The sequence below is a fragment of the Podarcis tiliguerta genome (assembly GCF_965153285.1).
Source record: "Podarcis tiliguerta genome assembly, chromosome: 12".
In the NCBI taxonomy this organism is placed as follows: Eukaryota; Metazoa; Chordata; class Lepidosauria; order Squamata; family Lacertidae; genus Podarcis; species Podarcis tiliguerta.
This window is the reverse complement of record NC_139545.1, coordinates 53,534,881-53,559,063: the sequence shown is the minus strand read 5'-3', so window position 1 is coordinate 53,559,063 and position 24,183 is coordinate 53,534,881. Positions and strand designations below refer to the sequence as shown.

The 24,183-nt window shown below is 45.6% G+C and overlaps 1 protein-coding gene across 1 annotated transcript in view; it reads left to right on the top strand.

Moving 5' to 3' along the window:
• OBSCN (obscurin, cytoskeletal calmodulin and titin-interacting RhoGEF) overlaps nucleotides 1–24,183 on the top strand; it is a 263,533-nt gene that overhangs the window by 162,160 nt on the left and 77,190 nt on the right. The window contains exons 72-85 of the mRNA XM_083405850.1: nucleotides 594–815; nucleotides 2,961–3,027; nucleotides 3,426–3,455; nucleotides 4,260–4,303; nucleotides 7,786–7,881; nucleotides 8,369–8,508; nucleotides 10,125–10,325; nucleotides 11,305–11,387; nucleotides 12,377–12,550; nucleotides 14,021–14,180; nucleotides 15,706–15,819; nucleotides 19,066–19,230; nucleotides 21,529–21,687; nucleotides 23,274–23,451. Coding sequence (XP_083261976.1) covers nucleotides 594–815; nucleotides 2,961–3,027; nucleotides 3,426–3,455; nucleotides 4,260–4,303; nucleotides 7,786–7,881; nucleotides 8,369–8,508; nucleotides 10,125–10,325; nucleotides 11,305–11,387; nucleotides 12,377–12,550; nucleotides 14,021–14,180; nucleotides 15,706–15,819; nucleotides 19,066–19,230; nucleotides 21,529–21,687; nucleotides 23,274–23,451 — 1,833 coding nt within the window. The remainder of the gene's footprint in view (nucleotides 1–593; nucleotides 816–2,960; nucleotides 3,028–3,425; nucleotides 3,456–4,259; nucleotides 4,304–7,785; nucleotides 7,882–8,368; nucleotides 8,509–10,124; nucleotides 10,326–11,304; nucleotides 11,388–12,376; nucleotides 12,551–14,020; nucleotides 14,181–15,705; nucleotides 15,820–19,065; nucleotides 19,231–21,528; nucleotides 21,688–23,273; nucleotides 23,452–24,183) is intronic.

Here is a 24,183-nt window from a genome sequence, read left to right as displayed (position 1 = left end):
GACAGGAGTGCCTGGCGTGCTCTGGTCCATGGGGTCACGAAAAGTCGGACACGACTGAACGACTAAACAACAACAACAAGACTACAAATTTAATAAATAATAATAATAATAATTTGTTGAGATGTTTATAGACCACCCTTTCATAAGAATACAGCACATAAAATTACAATAAGATAAAGAAAGAAAAATCAATAACAGCATCAGCCAAAACAGGAATAGAAACTGGCTGGTAAAAAGGATTTCATATTGCAAAGGTTTGTTTGAATAACACCGTTTTTAGGATATGTCTAAAAACACAGACTGTATGGGGGTGGCATAGCTCATTAGCATGCCAGAGTCTTGTTCATTGTCGGAATTAACAAGACTAATCACTTTACCAACTAAGAACAGCCATGCAACATGACCCACAGGGTTGAGATAGAACTGTCAATCTGACCATCTTTTCTCTGTTCTGGCCAGGTGAGGTTTCCAGAGTTGTGGATGAAGACTGGGGTGCTAAGCAAAGACTTTACGCAAATGGCGGGAAGGGAGGTTATCTGGGAGACCAGAATAAATGATACGCTAACAGCACCCTCATTTCCCCCCCTTTGTAGGATGTCCACCACCCTCAGTGACTTGGCTAAAGGAAGAGTACCACGGAGAAGACATCCTTTGGATCAAGCCGGACACCCCAGGCTATAAACTTGCCAGCTCCAACATGCATCATAGTCTCATCTTGCTGGATGTGAAGAAGGAGTTCAGTGGAAACTACACCTGTATTGCGTCCAATCAGGCTGGGCAGTCTATCTGTAGCTCCTCCTTAGAAGTTCTGGATGGTAAGCGCTTCACCAACTTCTCCTCTATTTCCACATTTATATGTGCTGGCTGTTTTATTAAAATTGGCTTCATGCTAGTTCATAGAATCATAGAATCATAGAGTTGGAAGAGACCACAAGGGCCATCGAGTCCAACCCCCTGCCAAGCAGGAAACACCATCAGAGCACTCCTGACATATGGTTGTCAAGCCTCTGCTTAAAGACCTCCAAAGAAGGAGACTCCACCACACTCCTTGGCAGCAAATTCCACTGTCGAACAGCTCTTACTGTCAGGAAGTTCTTCCTAATGTTTAGGTGGAATCTTCTTTCTTGTAGTTTGGATCCATTGCTCCGTGTCCGCTTCTCTGGAGCAGCAGAAAACAACCTTTCTCCCTCCTCAATGTGACATCCTTTTATATATTTGAACATGGCTATCATATCACCCCTTAACCTCCTCTTCTCCAGGCTAAACATGCCCAGCTCCCTTAGCCGTTCCTCATAAGGCATCGTTTCCAGGCCTTTGACCATTTTGGTTGCCCTCCTGTAGCTCCTCATAATCTCTGGGTTTCTGTGTGGTCACCAGTGGCCATGGAAATCCATCTTACATGTACAGAGCCTGTACACTCCACATCACCCCACAAATAAAAACAATACTGCTTTCCCCAACTTGTGAAAAAGTCACAGGATCTTGGAAGAAGGATAAAATCTGATGCAAATGAGCTTCTACTGAGGTTTCGAGTTCTCCCTTGCCACAAGCTGAACTGCTTTGATATCACAGCAGCCCAGAGTCCAGAGCTCTGCACCCAGTTTATCTGCAAATTTCTATGCATGTTAATGAGAAGGAAAGGTTAAGGAGTAAGGCCTACGCACATCTGGAGTGGAATCCCTAAGACGGTTGGCTGGCGCTTTGTACGCCTCCTTCCAGCAATTCCCACAGCCAAGCAGGTGCAGAATGTATTGCTCTGCTTTCCTTTGGACCACATCAGCCAGGCTGAATCTTGTCATCTGGGCGGCCCAGGACCTCCAGACACACTGGCCAGACTTGAGCACCAGGGAAGTCACTGCAGTGCTGCTAATGCAGTGTGTTGACTTCACCCCTGGAGGCTCTCTCCATTGTCTCTTGAGACAGATGCCACCAACAAGAAGTCAGGTCTGGTCCTGCTAGAGACACTGAACACAAAAGGCCTGGAAATAGGGGAGAACTACAGGCCACCCCAATGGAACGCAGGTGGCACTGTGGTCTAAACCACAGAGCCTAGGGCTGGCTGATCAGAAGGTTGGCAGTTCGAATCCCTGCAACGGGGTGAGCTCCTGTTGCACGGTCCCAGCTCCTGCCAACCTAGCAGTTCTAAAGCACATCAAGTGCAAGTAGATGAATAGGTATCACTCTGGAGGGAAGGTAAATGGCATTTCTGTGCGCTGCTCTGGTTCGCCAGAAGTGGCTTAGTCATGCTGGCCACATGACCCAGAAGCTGTCTGGACAAATGCTGGCTCCCTCTGCCTATAGATTGAGATGAGCACCGCAACCCCAGAGTCATCCGCAACTGGACCTAACAAACAGTCAGGGGTACCTTTTGTTGGGATACTGCCAGGGAGACAAAGTCCATGTTGACCTCCATGTCGTCTCCGGACGTCCATTGATCTCCCGTAGACACGCAGTATCAGCAATTAGCGACACAAGCTCTAGAAATAGCTTCCCACATTCTAGAGCTCTTGCACACTCTATCAGCAGAGTTCACACAGCAAAAGATGCACCCAGGAGAGCATTATTTAGAGGTTTATTCAGCGTTGATCAGAACAAAGAAAAACCATGACTGCCTGCTTGAGAGAGTTCCGGCAGTGAGTGAGAAACGAAAAGCAAAGACACAACAGAAACATCCTGTGAAAACAGGAAATACGCAGACTCTGTGACTCAAAGCCTGCTCCCTTTTAAGGTGGAACGGAAATATCCTAACACCTTTACCTTTACCTTACAGGCCACCCCGTCATTATAAGGCAAAATTGCTTTCAATTAAAATGGTGACATCTAACTTGAGCCAAGGCAGGGTAGTTGAATTCCAACATCTCCCTCACCCATATCCCCAACAAAGCTTGGGAAGGATGAAAAATATTCCCCAGCCTGAGACACGCCTACTGATAGGTTTGCTGTCCTTCTTTCCCTTGCAGTGAAAGAGGCCGAGGTTCTGACCCAGGAGCGTGTGATGGTGACAGAGGCCATCATGACATCACTTGGGTAAGTGGGAGGCTGTGTGCCTGGAGGTTTGGATGCTGCACGGGGAGACTAGAAAAAAACTGAACGCGTCTTAAAATTTTCAGACTGGAAACTCACCGGAGATCCTGTTCTCCTCACCTCATTCTTCCCTTTTTGTTTTTGTTGAGAGCCAGTGTGGTGTAGTGGTTAAGAGCGGTGGACTCGTAATCTGGGGAACCGGGTTCGATTCCCTGCTCCTCCACATGCAGCTGCTGGGTGACCTTGGGCCAGTCACACTTTTCTGAAGTCTCTCAGCCCCACTCACCTCACAGAGTGTTTGTTGTGAGGGAGGAGGGGAAAGGAGAATGTTAGCCGCTTTGAGACTCCTTAAAGGGAGTGAAAGGCAGGATATCAAATCCAAACTCTTCTTCTTGTTGCAGGTATGAAGAAAAAGAAAAGAAAGAACATGGGTAATGTCTGAAAGTTCTTGTTAACACGTAATGATATTGGTGATGTTTTGAACTTTATGTTATTCAGTTACTGAATTCCAATTTTGGTATCCTTTAAAATGCATTTCCCCCTGTAAAGATGGCCACACTCTGCATCTCCCTGCCTATTGAACTCACTGCACTCTTTTTGGCCCCTGCTAAAAACATTTTTTCTCCAGGGAAACCTTCCCAGAAATGTAAAGTATTGGTTTGCATTTTAATCTGTTTTCAGTTGATCACTGATTTTATAATTTTCTTGAATGTTTTAAGCAGATTTTTAAAAACCGTTTTCACTGATAATTTTATTGGTTTCTTTGTTTTGCAAACCATTCTGAGGGATTTTGTTTGGCGTGGGGGAGGGCAATCATGCGGTATATAAGTTTTATGAATTTTTAAATTTTATCACAGCTTGAGACCAGTGTACCTGAGATTGCCTGGCCTCTGTATGCTTCCTCGACCACTTCAATCTACGGAATTTGCAGTCTTAAAAGTATTATATGACATTTGCTCCATTTCTGTGAGGTGTTGAACTTTTAGTGTGGCTGCACTTATATTAATATTAGGCAGGCACCCTCATTCTAATGTTTCAAGCAACCGCTAAACAAGCCTGTCGGGAATTATAATCCATCTGTGCACAGTTACTTTAAAATTTGCTCATTTTATCTGTGTATCATTGATAATCATTCTAAATAGTTTTGATGTATGCTGCTTAGGGATTTTTTCCCCCAATTATTAAGCGCTTTATAAATTCTCATATATTTATGCCTTCCCTTTTCTCTTCCTTAGAGTCGGGGTTTCTGAAGGCAGAAAAGGTATGAAAAGTTTCGCCTGTGCTTTAACTTCAAAATGTTACTCATATAGATCAAAGTTTGTCTGTTCTGTATAACGTTCTCTAATATGAATTACATAGTTTAAAGCCGTAGTCTTTGATTTCTTGATCAAATAAATGTTGCCAGGTTCATGCAGTTCATGTTCAAATTAAATTCATTGCTTTATATCAGGGGTCAGCAAACTTTTTCAGCAGGGGGCCGGTCCACTGTCCCTCAGACCTTGTGCTGGGCCGGACTATATTTTGGAAAAAAATAATAATGAACAAATTCCTATGCCCCGCAAATAACCCAGAGATGCATTTTAAATAAAAGCACACATTCTACTCATGAAAAAACACACTGATTCCTGGACTATCTGCGGGCCGGATTTAGAAGGCGATTGGGCTGGATCCGGCCCCTGGGCTTTAGTTTGCCTACCCATGCTTTAAATCTGCAACTAGCTACCTTCCCATTCAACCAGGAATTGTATCTGTCAGGCAAGGCATCATGTCAGTTGTACTGGTGACACTTAGGGTAACAGATACTAAACTACTAAATGTGTATGCATCATGTCAACTATGGGAGGGTGTTCCTGCCTTTCAAATAGGGATTCTCATTTCAAAATAGCGCCCTGCTTGCAAGTACAGTGGTGCCCCGCAAGACGAATGCCTCGCAAGACGGAAAACCCGCTAGACGAAAGGGTTTTCCGTTTTGGAGGTGCTTCGCAAAACAAATTTGCTATGGGCTTGCTTCGCAAGACGAAAATGTATTGCGATTCCTGGGGTTTTTTTCCCCTCCCCCCTTTTTCCCAAGCCCCTAAGCCGCTGAACAGCTGTTCGCCAAGCCACTTAACAGCTGATCTAAGCCGCTTATCAGCTGATCTAAGCCGCTAATAGCCTTTTAGCAGCTAATCCGCTAATCCCTTAAGACTTTAATAGCCGCTAATAGCCTTTTAGCAGCTAATCCGCTAATCCCTTAAACCTTTAATAGCCGCTAATAGCCGCTAAACCGCTAATAGCGCTAATAGCGCTAATCCACTAATGGGCTTGCTTTGCAAGACGGAAAAAACCGCAAGACGAAGAGACTCGCGGAACGGATTCTTTTCGTCTTGCGAGGCACCACTGTATTTTGAAATGATTGCTTTGATTTATGCAATTTATGCACCTGTGCACCATTCATACCTTTTGCAAGGCTTTGTACATCTTGTATCCTGGCATCTATACTGAAGTACAGATGTCTCAGGAGAAATACGCCATGAAAGGTGGGAAGGGTGGTAAAAATGTTTTCATGCTGGGAGCGGCCGCCGAGACCATAGAACACTGGTCTTGAAAGACCTACACTGGCTCCCAGTACGTTTCCGAGCACAATTTAAAGTGTTGGTGCTGACCTTGAAAGCCCTAAAGGTCCAGTATACCTGAAGGAGCGTCTCCACCTCCATCGTTCTGCTGAGGTCCAGCTCCGAGGGCCTTGTGGTGGTTCCCTCACTGCGAGAAGCCAAGTTACAGGGAACCAGGCAGAGGGCCTTCTTGGCAGTGGCTCCTGCCCTGTGGAATGCCCTCCCATCAGATGTCAAAGAGAACAACAACTACCAGACTTTTAGAAGACATCTGAAGCAGCCCTGTTTAGGGAAGCTTTTAATGTTGAATAGGTTATTGTATTTTAGTGTTTTGTTGGAAGCTACCCAGAGTGGCTGGGAAAAGCCAGCCAGAGGGTGGGGTATAAATAGTAAATTATTATTATTATATTATTATTTATTTATTTTGTGTGTCTTTCCCCCGTATGTGTAATCCAGTGCTGGCCTTCTCACTTGTAATATGTTTATTGGCTGCTCATCTCTGTAGCAAGAGCTTGGGCTATTTTTCTCATGGTTTTGCATTAATAATAATAATAATTTATTTGTATGCCACCCATCTGACTGGGTTGCCCAAGCCACTCTGGACAGCTTCTGACAGAATATAAAAGCACAGTAAGACATTAAAAGCTTCCATAAACAGGGCTGCCTTCAGATGTCTTCTAAAAGTCAGATAGTTGTTTATTTCCTTGACATCTGATGGAAGGGCGTTCCACAGGGCGGGTGCCACTACCAAGAAGGCCCTCTGCCTGGTTCCCTGTAGCTTCACATCTCACAGTGAGAGAACCCCAGAAGGCCCTCAGAGCTGGTCCTTATTGTCCGGCCTGAACAATGCAGGTGGAGACACTTCTTCAGGTATACAGGGCTGAGGCTGTTTAGAGCTTTAAAGGTCAACACCAATGCTTTGAATTGTGCTCAAAAAAGTAGTGGGAACCAAAGTATATCCTTTATGACTGGTCCCAACAGCCATTCCCAGTCACCAGTCTAGCTGCCACATTCTGGATTAGTTGTACTTTCCGAGTCACCTTCAAAGGTAGCCCCACGTAGAGCGCATTGCAGTAGTCCAAGCGGGAGATAACCAGAGCATGCACCAGTCTGGCAACACCAGTGCACAGGCTGGTAGGATTTCAGCTGGTGTCCCAGATGTTGCTGGTAGACAGCTGCCCTGGACACAAAATTATGTCTATCATGAATTGTGTCTGTGTTTGCTTCGTTCCTTTATAGACTCTCTGGCATTCATTGCTAGGGTTCCCAGAAGTGAAAATCCGGAAAAAGTTATTGAACTTTTTTGGGGGGTGGGGGGTGGGGTGTGTGTTAAAGTTGTTGAGCCCTAGTCATAGCAGACACTACTGATCGAGATGGGTATAAACAGCTTCCTATGACTTCATGGCTTAACAGATTGAGGTTGAATCCTGACAAGACAGAAGTGCTGTTTTGGGGGACAGGGGGAGGGTGGGTGTGGGGGATTCCCTGGTCTTGAATGGGGTAACTGTGCCCCTGAAGGACCGGGTGCACAGCTTGGGAGTCATTTTGGACTCACAGCTGTCCATGGCGGCTCTACGTGGGGCTACCTTTGAAGGTGACTCAGAAACTGCAATTCATCCAGAATGCGGCAGCTAGACTGGTGACTGGGAGCGGCAGCCGGGACCACATAACACCGGTCCTGAGAGATCTGCATTGGCTCCCAGTACATTTCCGAGCACAATTCAAAGTGTTGGTGCTGACCTTTAAAGCCCTAAACGGCCTCAGTTCAGTATACCTGAAGGAGCATCTCCACCCCCATCGTTCAGCCCGGACACTGAGATCCAGCGACAAGGGCCTTCTGGCGGTTCCCTCATTGCGAGAAGTGAGGTTACAGGGAACCAGACAGAGGGCCTTCTCGGTAGTGGTGCCCACCCTGTGTTACGCCCTCCCATCAGATGTGAAGGAAATAAGCAGCTATCCTATCTTTAAAAGACATCTGAAGGCAGCCCTGTTCAGGGAAGTTTTTAATATCTAATGCTGTACTGTTTTTAACATTTGATTGGGAGCCGCCCAGAGTGGCTGGGGAAACTCAGCCAGATGGGTGGGGTATAAATAATAAATTATTATTATTATTATTATTATTATTATTATTATTATTATTATTAAGCACCTCACTCTTCTTTGACAGGGGAACATATTTCACTTGCTGAGGTTGGGACTGAGGAATTCCTCCAGAAACTGACATCGCAGATCACAGAAATGGTATCTGCAAAGATTAGTCAAGGTAACAGCTTGTCTGAGCATGTTGACAGTCCGTTTTCAGTCTAAGACAGAAGCATACATGCCAGACTAGCTCATGTTTATTGGTCACTATCAAAGGCGTCTCATTGGACCTTTTTCAGACAGTTCCCTACGCAAATTTCAAAATGCTAGTGTGGAAATCTCAGAGTTGGCGTTTAGGAAAGAGGAGGTTGTGACTAGTCACAACAATAATTAACAGTCACATCCAACATCAGCCAAATATTCAGACTGGAAGGTTTAGACTAGTCTTTATGTTGCTGTTTCTGGATTTGATTTCACTGTGGCTCGTTTGGGGTTTTTAATTGATTTAAAGGCATCTGATTGCTTTATAGTGCAAGTTCACTTAAGGACTTGGTTCTAAGTTAAGAAGTAGGGTATAAACTAAATGAATGAACAGAAGCATGCTATTTCACAAAACAAAGCAATTATTTGCTAGGAGTGTATTTTAATTGTTTATGTTTCCACTTCAGCCACACTTCAAGTACCTGGAGCCGACAGTGATGATGAATCAAAAACGCCGTCTGCATCCCCACGACACGGCAGGTCCAGGCCTTCCTCAACTGCTCAGGAGTCTTCCTCTGAATCAGATGAGGGGGATGCAAGGGGAGAGGTATAATATTTTGTTGTTGTTGTTTAGTCGTTTAGTCGTGTCCGACTCTTTGTGACCCCATGGACCAGAGCACGCCAGGCACTCCTGTCTTCCACTGCCTCCCGCAGTTGGGTCAGACTCATGCTTGTAGCTTCGAGAACACTGTCCAACCATCTCATCCTCTGCCGTCCCCTTCTCCTTGTGCCCTCCATCTTTCCCAACACCAGGGTCTTTTCCAGGGAGTCTTCTCTTCTCATGAGGTGGCCAAAGTCTTGGAGCCTCAGCTTCAGGATCTGTCCTTCCAGGGAGCACTCAGGGCTGATGCATGCCCAAGGAAGAGTGATTCAGCACAGAACATTCCATGAGTTCCCCAGAATATAAAAAGGCAACTACAGCATTGTATCTCAAACTAGCATAGCAATTGGTGTTGGGCCCAGAGAGTTGAGACCTTTTGACTGCTCCACAGGAATAATATAATGGCCCAACCCAATGCCTCCCCTCCCCACCCGTCCCAAATGAAGCCAGTTTGCCTTACAGGTGTAGATTCCTAGTACAGACTTTCTACCACCAGTTCATAAAGGTGTGTTCTTCATTCCTTGAGGTAATTTGGAAGACTGCTTTTGGGCTTGAGAAACTGGTTGGATGGAGCACGTTTGAGGTGAAAATTGATTCACAATAGAAAGAGCTCCTGATCACGAGATAGTAACTCTAGTATAAAATTTTAGGTGGTGTTGATCTGTGGCTGGAAGATAGATACCGTTTTGACTAGAAGTAAGCAGTCTATGGGCATTTGGACCACTATTGCTTTTGGTAACCCTCTCACACTGCCATGTATTTCATTCCAGTGTGGTGTAGTGGTTAAGAGCGGTAGACTCGTAATCTGGTGAACCGGGTTCGCGTCTCTGCTCCTCCACATGCAGCTGCTGGGTGACCTTGGGCCAGTCACGCTTCTCTGAAGTCTCTCAGCCCCACTCACCTCACAGAGTGTTTGTTGTGGGGGAGGAAGGGAAAGGAGAATGTTAGCCGCTTTGAGACTCCTGAAGGGGAGTGAAAGGCGGGATATCAAATCCAAACTCCTCTTCTTCTTCTAAAAGCAAATTTGGGATTAGCCAAATTACCATCTAGTGGAAGGGTTTGTATGAAATGTTCCTACTTATTTTTTACAGCATCCAGCGCTGCACATTGCTACAACAAGCAGAAACATTGATAAGTGGTCCACAAAGACCATCAGAAATTTTCAGTTGAGGGAAAAGGTTGGGAACCACTGATCTAGCCAGTGCTTGGCTGGGTGGGATTTAATCAAGGGCTGAGTCCAGTAGACCAAACTAATGCTCTCTGTAATTCTAGATGCAGCTAGAAGCAACTGGTTGTGGCAGTCAGTCTCTCTAATGTCACACCAGCACTGCACATTGATAGCACATGGCTTCTCCCCCAAAATCCTCGCACCTGTAGTTTGTAAAAGGTGCTGGGAACGGTAGCCCTGTGGAGGGCAAACTATAGTTCCCAGGACTCTTTGGCGGGGGGGGGGGAGCCATGTAGTATGGTGTGGATGTGATATGAATATCAAGTATGCTTTCTGCAAATTGGTGTCCTTTTCCTATAAAAATATATATACTGAAAACACCATCTTCCTACAGATTTTTGACATCTACATGGTTACAGCAGACTACCTGCCCATGGGTGCTGATCGTGAAACCATCAGCCTGAAGGAAGGACAATACGTGGAAGTCCTGGATTCGGCTCATCCTCTGAAATGGCTGGTGAGGACCAAGCCCACCAAGTCGAACCCATCCAGGCAAGGTTGGGTTTCTCCCGCCTATCTGGACAAGAGGTTAAAGGTGAGAATCCTCCATGTTTGGGTTCTCCAACATCAGATACCTTTTGTTTGAGATTTCCTCAGGGACACGCAGACAAGCCAAAGTTGTGTAAACAATTTATCTGACTGTATTGTACATTGCCCCAACCTCTTTGAGGAGGAAGGGTGATATGGTGTTGGACTATCGGAGGAAGAGAGGAGACCTAGCCCCGCTGTACATCGGGGAGGGCTGTGTGGAGAGAGTCTCTTCCTTTAAATTCCTAGTTTATCTCAGTGAAGACCTTACTTGGAAAATAAATAACAACCCAGGTGGTTAAGAAAGCCCAACAGAGACTCCATCTCCTCAGAGTATTGCGGAAGAACGATGTCAATCAACATTTGATGATCTCCTTCTACCGGTCAACAATAGAAAGTGTCCTTTCATACTGCGTCACGGTGTGGTACGCTGGTTTGACATCAAATGATAGGAAGTGCCTACAGAGGGTGGTGAATACAGCACAAGATATTATGGGCTGTCCTGTGAATCTGCTGGATGAAATAGCAGAAGAACGTTGCCTCAGGAGAATGAGGAAAATTCTCAGGGATGATTCACACCCTGGCCGGCACTTTCTTGATCTCCTGCCCTCGGGCAGAAGATATAGAAGCAGGTTTAGTCGCACCAACAGGGTAAAGAACAGCTTCTATCCATGGGCTGTTAGGCTGCTGAATGAAAAGATAACAACAGGGCAACTGACTTTCGGGTTTGGTGGGTGTGCGTCAGTAAACGAGGGGAATTAAGACTAAGAGAGCTGAGTGGGGGGTTCTCGTGTAATCTCACTGTGTACAAGTGACAATAAAGTATTTCAATTTCAATATATAAATATAATAAATAAAAGCAGTTCTAGCTTCTCCTTCATTCGAGATATCGGAGAAGCACATGGCCTGAAGTAACTCCACAAACGTGCTCCCAGTAGATGCAGAAATTACCAGATCTTAACTTTTATTCCCTTTATTATTTTTAGCTGTCTGCTGAGTGGGGCATTCCAGAAGTTCCAGAGTTCCATGGAGAATCAGTTTCAGAGGATGAATATAAAAAGAAGTTGAGGTGGGCACTTCATGAAGGTCCCTCCTGTAAGAGAGGTCCAATTTCGTTTTTCACTACGGGTGGGGTTATGTTATCTATGAACTCTCCACTTTTATTCTGAATTAAAAACCAGTTTTGGAGCCATTCCAGAGGGCTGAGTCCAACTAAGTTCTAACACCCATTGAAATGAATGGACCTCAACCAGTCGTGCCCATTAATTTCAGTGGGTTTACTCTGCCTAGTGCTGGCTACAACCCAGATTGTGCTCTCAATCCAGACTGGGGCACTACACCAGTTTCCTGCCAACTCCCCTTCCCAGATGTATTCCCAGATGCCCCCTTCCTGGGCTGCATCAATAGGAGTAGAGCATCTAGATCAAGGGAAGTAATAGTGCCACTGTATTCTGCTCTGGTCAGACCTCACCTGGAGTACTGTGTCCAGTTCTGGGCACCACAGTTCAAGAAGGACACTGACAAACTGGAACGTGTCCAGAGGAGGGCAACCAAAATGGTCAAAGGCCTGGAAACGATGCCTTATGAGGAACGGCTAAGGGAGCTGGGCATGTTTAGCCTGGAGAAGAGGAGGTTAAGGGGTGATATGATAGCCATGTTCAAATATATAAAAGGATGTCACCTAGAGGAGGGAGAAAGGTTGTTTTCTGCTGCTCCAGAGAAGCGGACATGGAGCAATGGATCCAAACTACAAGAAAGAAGATTCCACCTAAACATTAGGAAGAACTTCCTGACAGTAAGAGCTGTCCGACAGTGGAATTTGCTGCCAAGGAGTGTGGTGGAGTCTCCTTCTTTGGAGATCTTTAAGCAGAGGCTTGACAACCATATGTCAGGAGTGCTCTGATGGTGTTTCCTGCTTGGCAGGGGGTTGGACTCGATGGCCCTTGTGGTCTCTTCCAACTCTATGATTCTATGTTAGTTATAGTGGAAGGAACCATTTTATGGGCTGGACCTGGAACTACTTCTCTAATGTATTCACCTGTTTTCTCTTTCCACCAGCCTCATCATTCAGGACTTGCTGAACACTGAGGAGGAATTTGTCAAGGACCTAGAGTTCCTCCAGACACACCACATTCAGTTCACTGAGACCTGCCCTGTCGTCCCTGTGGCTCTTTCCAGTCAGAAGCTCATCATCTTCAGGAACATCACCGACATTACCCACTTCCATTCAATGTATGTATAACTGGGGGGACTGCATGGTCAGTGAGATAGAGGCCCAGCTACCAGCGAATGTCTGAACTGATAGGCCTTTTTCTAGAGGACCAGCCACTTTGGGAGGAGGCAATTTGGAGACTCAGGGAAATGCTACATACGATTCAAAAAACAAATCAATACAGTGATGGGACTCTTTCCTGCGAAACCCTCCAGCTTCCTTCTCTGTTTTTATTGCTCTGTGAAGACTTGGCTTTTTAAGGCAGGCTTCTGGTGGAGGCTGACTAGACTATGGATTGTTGCACACTTCTGCTTGTCCAGCTGTCTCCTCCTAGGAAAACTCGCTTTTTACTGCTGAATTGGAGCAAACGTCAATTGGGTTTTCTATGGATTGATGTTTGCTCTGATTCAGAGGTGAAGAGTGTTAAAGAGTGTGTTTTCTCTGGGGCAAGCAGCTGGACAAACAGAAAACCACTCGGGGTCCATGCTTTCCAGCCAAGCAAAGTGTTTTATCCATCGCTATGTTGGAGGGGAGGGACGTGGGTGGCGCTGTGGGTTAAACCACAGAGCCTAGGACTTGCCGATCAGAAGGTCGGCGGTTCGAATCCCCGCGACGGGGTGAGCTCCCGTTGCTCGGTCCCTGCTTCTGCCCACCTAGCAGTTCGAAAGCACGTCAAAGTGCAAGTAGATAAATAGGTACCACTCCGGCGGGAAGGTAAACGGTGTTTCTGTGCGCTGCTCTGGTTCGACAGAAGCGGCTTAGTCATGCTGACCCAGAAGCTGTACGCCGGCTCCCTCGGCCAATAAAGTGAGATGAGCGCCGCAACGCCAGAGTCGGTCACGACTGGACCTAATGGTCAGGGGTCCCTTTACCTTTACCTTATGTTGGAGGGAAGTGAAGGAAACTTTTGTGGCTCAGTGGAGTTGTGCTCAAGCGGGTTGCCAACTTGTATAAAATATGGGGGGGGGCAAGTAAGCCCCACCCTGTATAATTGATCACATGACACGGTGCACACACACGATTTAATGGCAATGACCATCAACCTTTTGGGTGGCCCCGGCCCCCTCACATATTTTATTGGGGGAGGGGGCAAAGGCCCCTCTGCCCATAGCAGTTGGCTCCTATGTGCTCAGGTCCTACTTGTAGGCATATGGTTGGCCACTGTGGGAACAGGATTCTGGACCACATGGACCTTTTGCCTGATCCACCAGCCATGTTTTTCTTACATTCTTGTGTACTGTTAGTTTAAGACTGGATTTTTATGAATATTTTAACTGTTGTTTCCATTTGCGGTTAGCTGCTTTGAGTTTGGAAATAAAAGCAGAATAATATTTTGTTAGGGAATAGATTCGCAGCTGTATTGTGCTTATGTCAGCACTGCTGTAAAAAAAACCAAACAAACTGTGTATTCTGTCGGTTGGGATGATTCCAACCAGAGTTTGGTTGTTATGGCCTTGGTCTTCTGCCTCTCATTACCCTTTCCCCCACAGGACATTCTTCCCAGAGCTCCAGAAATGTGACACTGATGATGACGTAGCTATGTGCTTCATCAAGAATGAGGGGGAATTTGACAGGTACATCCAGTACCTGGTGGGCCGTATACAGGCTGAATCTGTCGTTGTCAGCAAAACTGTTCAGGAGTTCTATAAGGTAAGTATTGCTGGCTACTATAATGCATGCCATTCCCACTGGGAAACACATTTGAGTATTTGATTGTATCGTCTTTTGAATATATAGGGATTAACTTCTGGGTGATGTTCTTGAGTAGTTCAGTAGACCTATTCAGTCCCACTCAGCTTCATGGCTGGGATAGCTGTCCCATGTCCAGTACCAATAAGTCCATTCACTGCACAACTCTATTATAACAGTATCGGTGGATTAATTTACCGTATTTTCCGCCCTATAGGATGCACCGGCCCATAGGACACACCTAGATTTTTTGGGGGGGGGGAATAAAGGGGAAAAATTTATTCCCCCCCACCAGCCTTCTAACCAAGTCGGGGGACAGCGGGATGGCTGTGTTCTGCCTCCCCGCTGTCCCCTGAGCTTGTGGGGCTGGCGGTGGGTCTCTCCAGGCTTCAGCGAAAGCCTGCATTCGCACCATAGGACGCACACACATTTTCCCATCATTTTTGGAGGGGGGAAAGTGTGTCCTATAGGGTGAAAAATATGCTAATTGTCAGGCAAGAGATTCTTCAAACCAGATTTAGGTTTGAGTACCTATCCATTCTGAAGGAAATCAGCCCTGAATGCTCACTGGAAGGACAGAATCTGAAGCTGAGGCTCCAATACTTTGGCCACCTCATGAGAAGAGAAGACTCCCTGGAAAAGACCCTGATGTTGAGAAAGATGGAGGGCACAAGGAGAAGGGGACGACAGAGGACAAGATGGTGGGACAGTGTTCTCGAAGCTACCAGGATGAGTTTGACCAAACTGCGGGAGGCAGTGGAAGACAGGAGTGCCTAGCGTGCTCTGGTCCATGGGGTCACGAAGAGTCGGACACGACTAAACAAACAAACAACACCACCACCACCACCACCACAACAACAACTAACCTTTGCATTGAAACCTGCCTGGATTCTTCACTTATGTCAAGCATGTCCAAAGTCCATTTTGGGGGCCTAATTTACCCCGCCGGTTGGTATAATCCGACTCCAGTTCATTTCCTGGGGTAAAATCCTAAAAAAAAACCTCAACAACTTTATTCGGCCCTTTAGTCGGCCCTCACGGCCCTTCACTTCATCAAATCTGGCCCTCTTTGAAAAAAGTTTGGACACCACTGACCCATGTGCACGCTCATTTTCACTCGCACATTATTGCAAAGGAGAGTGTTCTGCTTCCTAAAAACAAGCCCCTAAACTTGTTGTGTTTCTTTGTTCACACCAAAGGCCCTGTCAGATACATATTGCAATTGATCAGCACATTGGTACAGAAGCTTAACATTTCAAATCTTTCAGAATAGCAAAAAAAAAAAAAATACAGGGAGATGAAAGAACAAACTTGAATTCAAATTAGATATCTGTTTCTCTGCTGAAGCTTATACCTATTTAATCTTATTCATTTTCTCTCTCGCTCTCTGCCTGCCAGATATTTGCAAAGCAGCCAAAACTTTTAAATGGCGATATGAGTTCTGACAGCCTGAAAAATCTTGACCGTTGTTTTTTTCCTTGCGCAGCGATATATAGAGGGAACATATTCTGCGGACTCATCTCAGCCCCCAGTGCTTCCTCTGCAGCACTATCTAGAGAGACCGATAAACAGGATCCAGAAGTATCAAACTGTAATTAAGGTCAGGAGCATTTCCTTTTAATACTTGGTGTCATTGTTTCGGGTGGGTGTGGGTAGGCAAATATTTCTCTCTCTTAGCTTGACTTGACACCTGTTTATTATTTTGGTTTCACCGAGATTATTCATAATTTAGTCCTCGCCAGCTTGTTTCTGGTTCAGCATTGATCACAATCTAAGTCAGCTTACCAAATTCCTGAGGCCTGAACAACTCCCAGGGGCAAACCAGTAAGATTAATGAAACCTTACAAATTAGTCAGTGTCAGGTGTGCTTGCAGGAGCCAGGCCCTGTGACCAATAATGTTATGTACTGAAGTTCTCACCCTGGGCTAGCAGGGGGATACTGTAGATAGTTCAGGTCCACATATGCAAATAAGGGATCGAAAGTGACGTTCAGTGATTGGATAGTTACAGAAAGTTGTTACAGTTACATTGTACTGGAGCTCTATATAAGCAGGCTGGCTGAACCCTTCAGTTCAGTTCTGTCCTGGCCTGTGAATAAACAAGAGCTGTTTGAAGAATCGCTGCGTCGTCTGATATGTTCACCTACAACTTAACAAATAGGACTCTGCAGGACTGGGGCTTTCCTAAGTTTGTTCTGGAGAGGCAAGGCTCGGCCACACAGGTGAGGCCGATTGGTAACTCACAGCACCTGGTGGCAAGAGCTGGGAAGGGATATAAGGTCAGCATTCTCCCTTCGGCTCTTTGCCACAGCAACACGTTCCCTGCCTTGCTGCGTTTGACTCTTGATCCTTGGACCCTTGACTTTGTGACTCCTTGTTTCCTGACCCTCGGACCCTTGGCTTCTTGACTCCTGGCTGTCTGACCCTCGGACTCTTGGCTTTCTGGCTCCTGGCTTCTGGACTCCCGTTCCTGCTCCCACCCCGCCATCTTGCCCATGGTCCCAACGTCCCCAGCGGGGACTTTGATCGCCCATGAACCGGACCGTGACAGTTTGCTATGGCTGTGCCTTGCCTCTTCAGAACAAACCTAGGAAGGCCCCAGTCCTGCAGAATCCTATTGGTCACAGAGCCCACACACCTGACAGACAGATTAATGGAGGAAAAGGATATTGATGACTACTAGCCATGATGACTATGCTTTGCCTCCACAGTTGGAGACAGTAGTGGTTCTAAATACCAGTTGCTGGAAACCACAAGAGGGCAAAGTTTGTTCATGCTCAGAATCTGTTTCTGGGCTTCCCATAGGTTTCAGGTTGGTCACTGTGCAATCAGGATGCTGAATTATATGGACCATTGGCCTGATTAAGCAGGCTTGTCTTGCATTTTTATATATTTTTTTAAAAATAATATTTATTAGAGGTTTAATAGTTACAGAAAAAAGAAGAAAGAAACAATAAAAAGTTTAACAGAACAAAACAATACCTTACAATACATCAAAAATTAAAAAAAAACTAAAACAAAAAACAAAAAACAATACAGCAAAACAAGAAAAACAAAAACATTTAAAAACACGTCCAATATTTCCATATCTTTACCTTTCATTTACTTGTTTCATTGACCTCCTCACACCTCCCTTTTTTGTATTCTAGTTCAATTAGCTATTTCAGCAAATCCTTTCCATCTTTCTCAATTTTTTGTTCTATAATTTATTTTAACACAATCTAACCTTAAATTTTCCACTTTGGCCCATTAACAATCAGTTTTTGCTTAATTCTTTATTGCCTTACATTCTTATAGCATCACAAAGTGGCAAGCTTTCTCTTTGCCACAGGGAAAGCCAGCAAACAAATCTGCACCAGTCAGTTCATAAAATCATAGATTTGTAGAGTTGGAAAAGACCCTGAGGCTCACCTAGTCCAACTCGCTGCAATGGAGGAATTTGCAACTGTCCCATCTGGGGATTGAACCTGAAACCTTGGCATTATCAACACCACACTCTGACCTAGCAATTCCCAAACGTTTTGAGTCACAGAGCACTTTTCAGGAGAAAAATTTGCACGGAGCACTATTGTCAGCCATATGCCAAAGGCACAAGGTGGGAGGGAACACGGCATTTAATAAGCAATAGAAACTTTCCAGGTAATTCTGGAAAAGTGTCAAAGCTAACAATCAGATCAGAAAGAGTGGCAAACTTCTTACAGAGGAGACCAGGTTAGCGTGGTGCTGGTGAGTCTCTCTGTCTGTGTGCTTCAGTGATGTTCTTGATGTTTTGCGGGGTTCTGAGAAGGTGCTGGTGGGCAAAGATGAGGTGATGCATGACTTTGGTCTATAATACAGTGGTAAAGGTAAAGGTAAAGGGACCCCTGACACTTAGGTCCAGTCGTGGCCGACTCTGGAGTTGCGGCGCTCATCTCGCTTTATTGGCCGAGGGAGCTGGCATACAGCTTCTGGGTCATGTGGCCAGCAGGACTAAGCCGCTTCTGGCGAATCAGAAAAGCGCACGAAAACGCTGTTTACCTTCCCGCCGGAGTGGTACCTATTTATCTACTTGCACTTTGACACGCTTTTGAACTGCTAGGTTGGCAGGAGCAAGGACCGAGCAACGGGAGCTCACCCCATCGCAGGGATTCGAACCACCAACCTTCTGATTGGCAGGTCCTAGGCTCTGTGGTTTAACCCACAATGCCACCCACACCCTAATACAGTGGTACCCCGGGTTAAAAACTTAATTCGTTCTGGAGGTACATTCTTAACCTGAAACAGTTCTTAACCTGAGGTACCACTTTAGCTAATGGGGCCTCCCACTGCCACCGCTGCACAATTTCTGTTCTCATCCTGAAGCAAAGTTCTTAACCCAAGGTACTATTTCTGGGTTAGCGGAGTCTGTAACCTGAAGCGTCTGTAACCTGAGGCATCTGTAACCCAAGTTACCACTGTACTTGCTATCTACACTGCTGCACAGCATACTGCTGGAGATAAGTAATTTCTACCCAATATTTACCTATACACAATTCAAGGCCACACAAATTCACAATTTTGTATTTCCAAGTGTTCCACAGAGCACAGTTTGGGAACCAATTGCTCTGAACAATTGAGTTATCCCAGCAAACATCCATCAGAGAGGAGAGAAGCATGGGGCGTGCTCTTGAAAAAGTGCAAGTTATTTTTTCACATTCATTGGGATTTCCTAGAATTCTTTTTTCCAGTTAAATAAATAAGAACAGTGATTTGTTAGAAGATGTCTTTGTTGAAAGTATTCATAAATTGGTAAGACACAAATCATGCCAGCGGTGCAATTTTATGTATTTGCAGAAGCTAATTGCAGGAGCAATTTTATGTATTTGCAGGAGCTAATTCGAAACAAAGCAAGGAACAGTCAAAACTGTGCTCTGCTGGAGCAGGCGTATGCCATTGTGTCTGCCCTCAACAGACGAGCAGAAAACAACCTTCACGTGTCGCTCATTGAGAACTATCCAGGCACCCTAGAAATCCTAGGGGAGCCCATCCGACAGGTACTGATCTTGTCTAATAGATATCAGAGAGTTGTGTTTATTGTATATTTTGGCTCCTCACACTGAGATGCTGGATTTATATTAATTATTGCTCTAAGCACTTTGATTTGACAAGCCCATTGCTTTGTGAATCAACCCTGTTTCAAGCAATTATTTTTCAGTTATTTCCTAGATTATGTGAAAGTTCACATTTTTTTTCAATCCTGCTTGCTACTATTGCTTCCTCTATCAGCTGCTGCTTGGCACCATTCACCCTCCTCTTCTTATTGCTTCTGGTTTGATTAGTACAGAGGTTTTCAACCTTTTTGAGCCCACGGCTCCCTTGACCAACTACATTCTTTCTGTGGCACCCCTGGGGGCTCAGGAGCCCAGTTATGTCACCCCTTGCCTGCAGAGCTGGCAGCTTCTCACCCTTTTTCTAACACCCTCGTTGTGCTGGGCCTGGGGGTAACCCGTGAAACGCAGTCCAGGACTGGACTAGAATCCGAAGGTTCTGCTAGGAGTCAGTCCGACAGGGCCAAGGCAGGAAACCAGGCAAGGACAGGTACAGGATCTCAGGCAGGATCTAGCATACAGCAATGTTGTTCCCGCAACCTGGGGCGGGATCCGACAGCCTTTTATCTTTGTCAGGGTAACGGCCGGTCCTGATCCCCCGGCGACTCACCTCCCTGTTTCGCCCGAAGGCGAGCACTCCTCCTGCGAGTACTCAGGTCTCTCCTTCTCTCAGACCTGAGTCTCGGCAGCTCGGGAGATGTCAGTGGGTTACTAGACCCAGGGGCTGCCTCAGCCTCCCCTGACCCAACCGGTAGTGGAGCAGCTGTAAGTGATGGCCCAGCTGGAGGCAACGAGGTCATCCCCGCATCTGGAGCCAAGGCAGACTCAGGCCCCTGACTTGGACCCAGCTGATGCTTGTTGCAGAGGGACCTGTGCAGACTGGGACTCTTCAGGATCAGGCCCAGGACTTGGTTCAGATGATGCCTGAGGCAAAGGATCTGGTGCAGACTGAGTCTCCTCTGGTTCCGAGTCCCATGCCATCACACTTGTTGAGTGTTCTCTCAGCCTCCTCTCCTTTACTCTTTCCTTGGGAGTCCTTTGGGCATCCACTGCTACCACCCTTGGTCTTTGAGCCACCCAACCCCACCCCAGAGAGAGGTGCCTCCTCACACTGCCCGACAGGGGCCTGGGACTTGTCTGTCCATTCCCAACAGCAAGGGCTGGCTGGGGCTTCCTTGCCTGCTTGCTTGTTTACTTCGAGACTGTCTCATCTCCTAGCAACCAGCACCCCCTGACCAGCCCCAGAGGCACCATACATCTGTAGAGCTTGTAGCCAGGGCTGCTGCAATAAACAGCTGTGCAAGTCTTTGGGAGGCAGAGGTGCAAGAGGGCATCAGAAGAGAGAGGGAAGGACAGAGGCCAGTCTTACCCGTGGCACCCCTGACCACCATTCAAGGCACTCCAGCACACTGGTTGAAAAGCACTGGATTCATCTTATGGGCAATTCCAGCCAATCAGGGATCATATAGTGACCGCCATGACATCACAAATCTACATAGCCAATCAGTTCTGGTGATAGGAGGTAGTCACTGCGGGTAGGCAAAATCACCTGAAATTGAGGGCTTCTTGAAAATGTGACTTATGAAGTAATCACTCGAAAATTGCTGAAAGAAAACAATACTTTTGTAACAAAAAAAAATCCCCCCTCCTTTTTGGCTGAGCTCTGTTTTTTTTATAACATACACTTCATTATTTACCTAGTGCATTATATTTTTGAAATTAGCACAATTGATGGTGTGCTTCTAACACATGCATGCGCGTCAGTATGTATGTATTATTGTATCTATTTGTCACTACATTTTTTGGTCTCAAATTGACTTAAAATTAAATGTTCAAGTGTTATTCAGACACCTAATGATATAGACAGTGCATATATTTTCTGTCTATGCTCACACAGGAAAAATGTCTTGTGGAAGGTAATTCTGAGTATATAAGGGGAACCTCACATGTTCCTGATTGAATTTAAGACATAGAGCTTTTCATCTTTTTCAGACTGAGTTGGTTGCTACTTGTCTTGTGGCTTCTGCAAAAGGTGTGAGATCTAAATCCATACAATGAATAGAATAGTATCAAGGATGACAATGGGCTTTGCCTCTGCTGCAGAATGTAGGGGTAGGGTGGAGTTTTGGAGAACAAAACCGAAGCGCCAAAACAAAACATTATATGGAACACTAGAATTGCCCAGAGAAGGAGGGTTCTGGTCTGCAAAAGACCAACTTGGCTAAATTTTGCTTTTCGTTCCAGGGCCAGTTCATTGTCTGGGAAGGCGCTCCTGGAGCCAGAATGGCTTGGAAGGGTCACAAGAGACATGTCTTCCTCTTCAAGAATTATATCTTGGTTTGCAAGCCCAAACGAGACACCAAGACAGATACTTACAGCTACATCTTCAAGAATATGATGAAGGTTTGACCATTAGGTTCTTTATTTGACAACAAGATTTCCTCTTTCTTTCCCTTTACCTGCCCAGGTCCAGCTGTCTGCCAGGAAAAGATTGCATTGCTCTTTACAGTAGCATTGAATTTCAAATATCATAGTAGCAAGAAAGAAAAAAGCAAGAAGGAAAAAATGTAATAATAAGTTAAATTGTGCATTAAAATGCATATGTCAGTGAAAACAGCATACCAAAATGCCTTATTTGAGGAGAAATTGCTTTGCAAAGAAATGTATTTAGGCAAAATTGCAAACAAACATGTATACAGTGGTACCTCTGGTTACGAACTTAATTCGTTCCGGAGGTCCATTCTTAACCTGAAACCGTTCTTAACCTGAGGTACCACTTTAGCTAATGGGGCCTCCCACTGCCGCCACACGATTTCTGTTCTCATCCTGAGGTAAAGTTCTTACTTAACCCGAGGTCCTACTTCGGAGTTAGCGAAGTCTGTAACCTGAAGTGTTTGTAACTCGAGGTGTTTGTAACTCAAGGTACCACTGTATTAGGAGGAATTTGCAGTAAAATACTAATGGCTTTTTTGTGAAAATATCCCTCCCTTTCCCTCTCCTGATACAATCCTTCATAAAGAAAAAAGAAAAAAATCCCTCTACAGCAATAGTAAAAATTACAATAGTAAAAGAAAAAAAGATCTAATTCATGCAAACAGGGTTGTTTTTTTGCTCATTTGTTTTTACTATCATTTTACTATCATAAGGAGAGGGCCACTGCAAAAGAAGGAAGGGTCAAAACTCCACTTCTACATGCTGTGGTCTCAATCCTGATCACTTCCCTGACTTGATTTAATTTTAAAAACAAAACAAAACACAGTGACATTTCTTCAAACAATACTTTTAAACTAATGCACCTGTAGGTCCTTAGTGCATAGATTGAGCTTGAGGCCTCATAGATGATACTGTATTTTTCACTCTATAGGATGCACTTTTTCCGTTCCAAAAATTAAGGGGAAATGTGTGTGCAACCTTTGGAGCAAATGCATGCTCCTTGGCTTCAGCGATAGCAACGCAAAGCCTCCAAAGCGCAGAGGGAACACTCCCTCTGTGCTCCTTGGCTTGGTGTTGCTTTCGCTGAAGCCTGGAAAGCGAGAAGGGTCGGTGCGCACTGACCCCTCTCGCTCTCCAGACTTCAGGGATAGCCGCCTGAAGCCTTCGGAGCGCAGTGAGAGTTCCCGCTGCGTTCCGGAGGCTTCAGGTTCCTTTTGCTGAAGCCAGGAGAGTCTTGCTCTCCCGACTTCAACAAAAGGAACCCGAAGCCTGCAGAGCGCAGCGGGAACTCTCACTGCGCTCCGAAGGCTTCAGGGATCTTTGAGGCTGGTGGTGGGGAAAAGCAGCACTTCCCCCCACCGCCAGCCCCTCAAGCTCGGGGAGCGCTGAGCAGAGAGGGGGAGATTTTTTTTCCCTTGTTCTCCCCCTCTAAAGCAAGGTGCATCCTATGGTCAGCTGCGCCCTATAGAGCGGAAAATACGGTATATCTCTTTACGTTCTACAATAAATGAGAAGATATTTCACATAGCTTTTAACATCGCCCTCTGACTACCCAGCTACCAAACATAGACGTGAATGATCTTGTGGAAGGAGATGACCGGGCCTTTGAGATTTGGCATGAGCGGGAAGACTCAGTCCGCAAGTATCTGTTTCAAGCCAGGACCGTCATCATCAAGAACTCTTGGGTGAAGGAAATCTGTGGCATTCAGCAACGCATTAGCCTCCCTGTTTGGGGTAAGTACAGCTGACTGTGTCCCACATCTGCACTGGCTGATGTTCCCTGTGGTGATCACACCAGGGCCCCTGGACGTTTGACAGTCTATTGACCCTGTGCCGCCACTGCGATTGCTTTTTCTGCTGCCACCACCCCGTATCTCACAGGGACACCCGGAGTCCAGTCAGTTGTTAACAGAAACAAATACAGTGGTACCTCGCAAGACGAATGCCTCGCAAGACGAAAAACTCGCAAGACGAAAGAGTTTTTTGTTTTTTGAGTTGCTTCGCGAGACGGATTTCCCTATGGGCTTGCTTCGCAAGACGAAAACGTCTTGTGCCTTTTTCTTAAAACCATCAATGCATTCCTATGGGAAACCGTGCTTCGCAAGACGAAAAATTCACAAGACGAAAAAACTCGCAGAACAAATTAATTTCGTCTTGCGAGGCACCACTGTAATCAAGTTTATTTTTAAGTGCATGAACAAGCTTATGGTTTCAGTTAATTGTTCTTTTGTCAGTTTCTTAATCTTAGTTCCTAACAACTCCAAACTGATTATTCCAACTGTCTATATGACTCCACCTAACAATTCCTCTCACTCTCTCTCACAATACAACTCTACCAACCCACACCTAATCCTCCCTCTTCCTTCTTCAACTCCCAAACCTCAACTGACTTTCAAAACCTCCCACTCTAACTTTTATTCCCCCCTTGCATTCTCACTGGCCAATCACATCACACCCATTTTAACC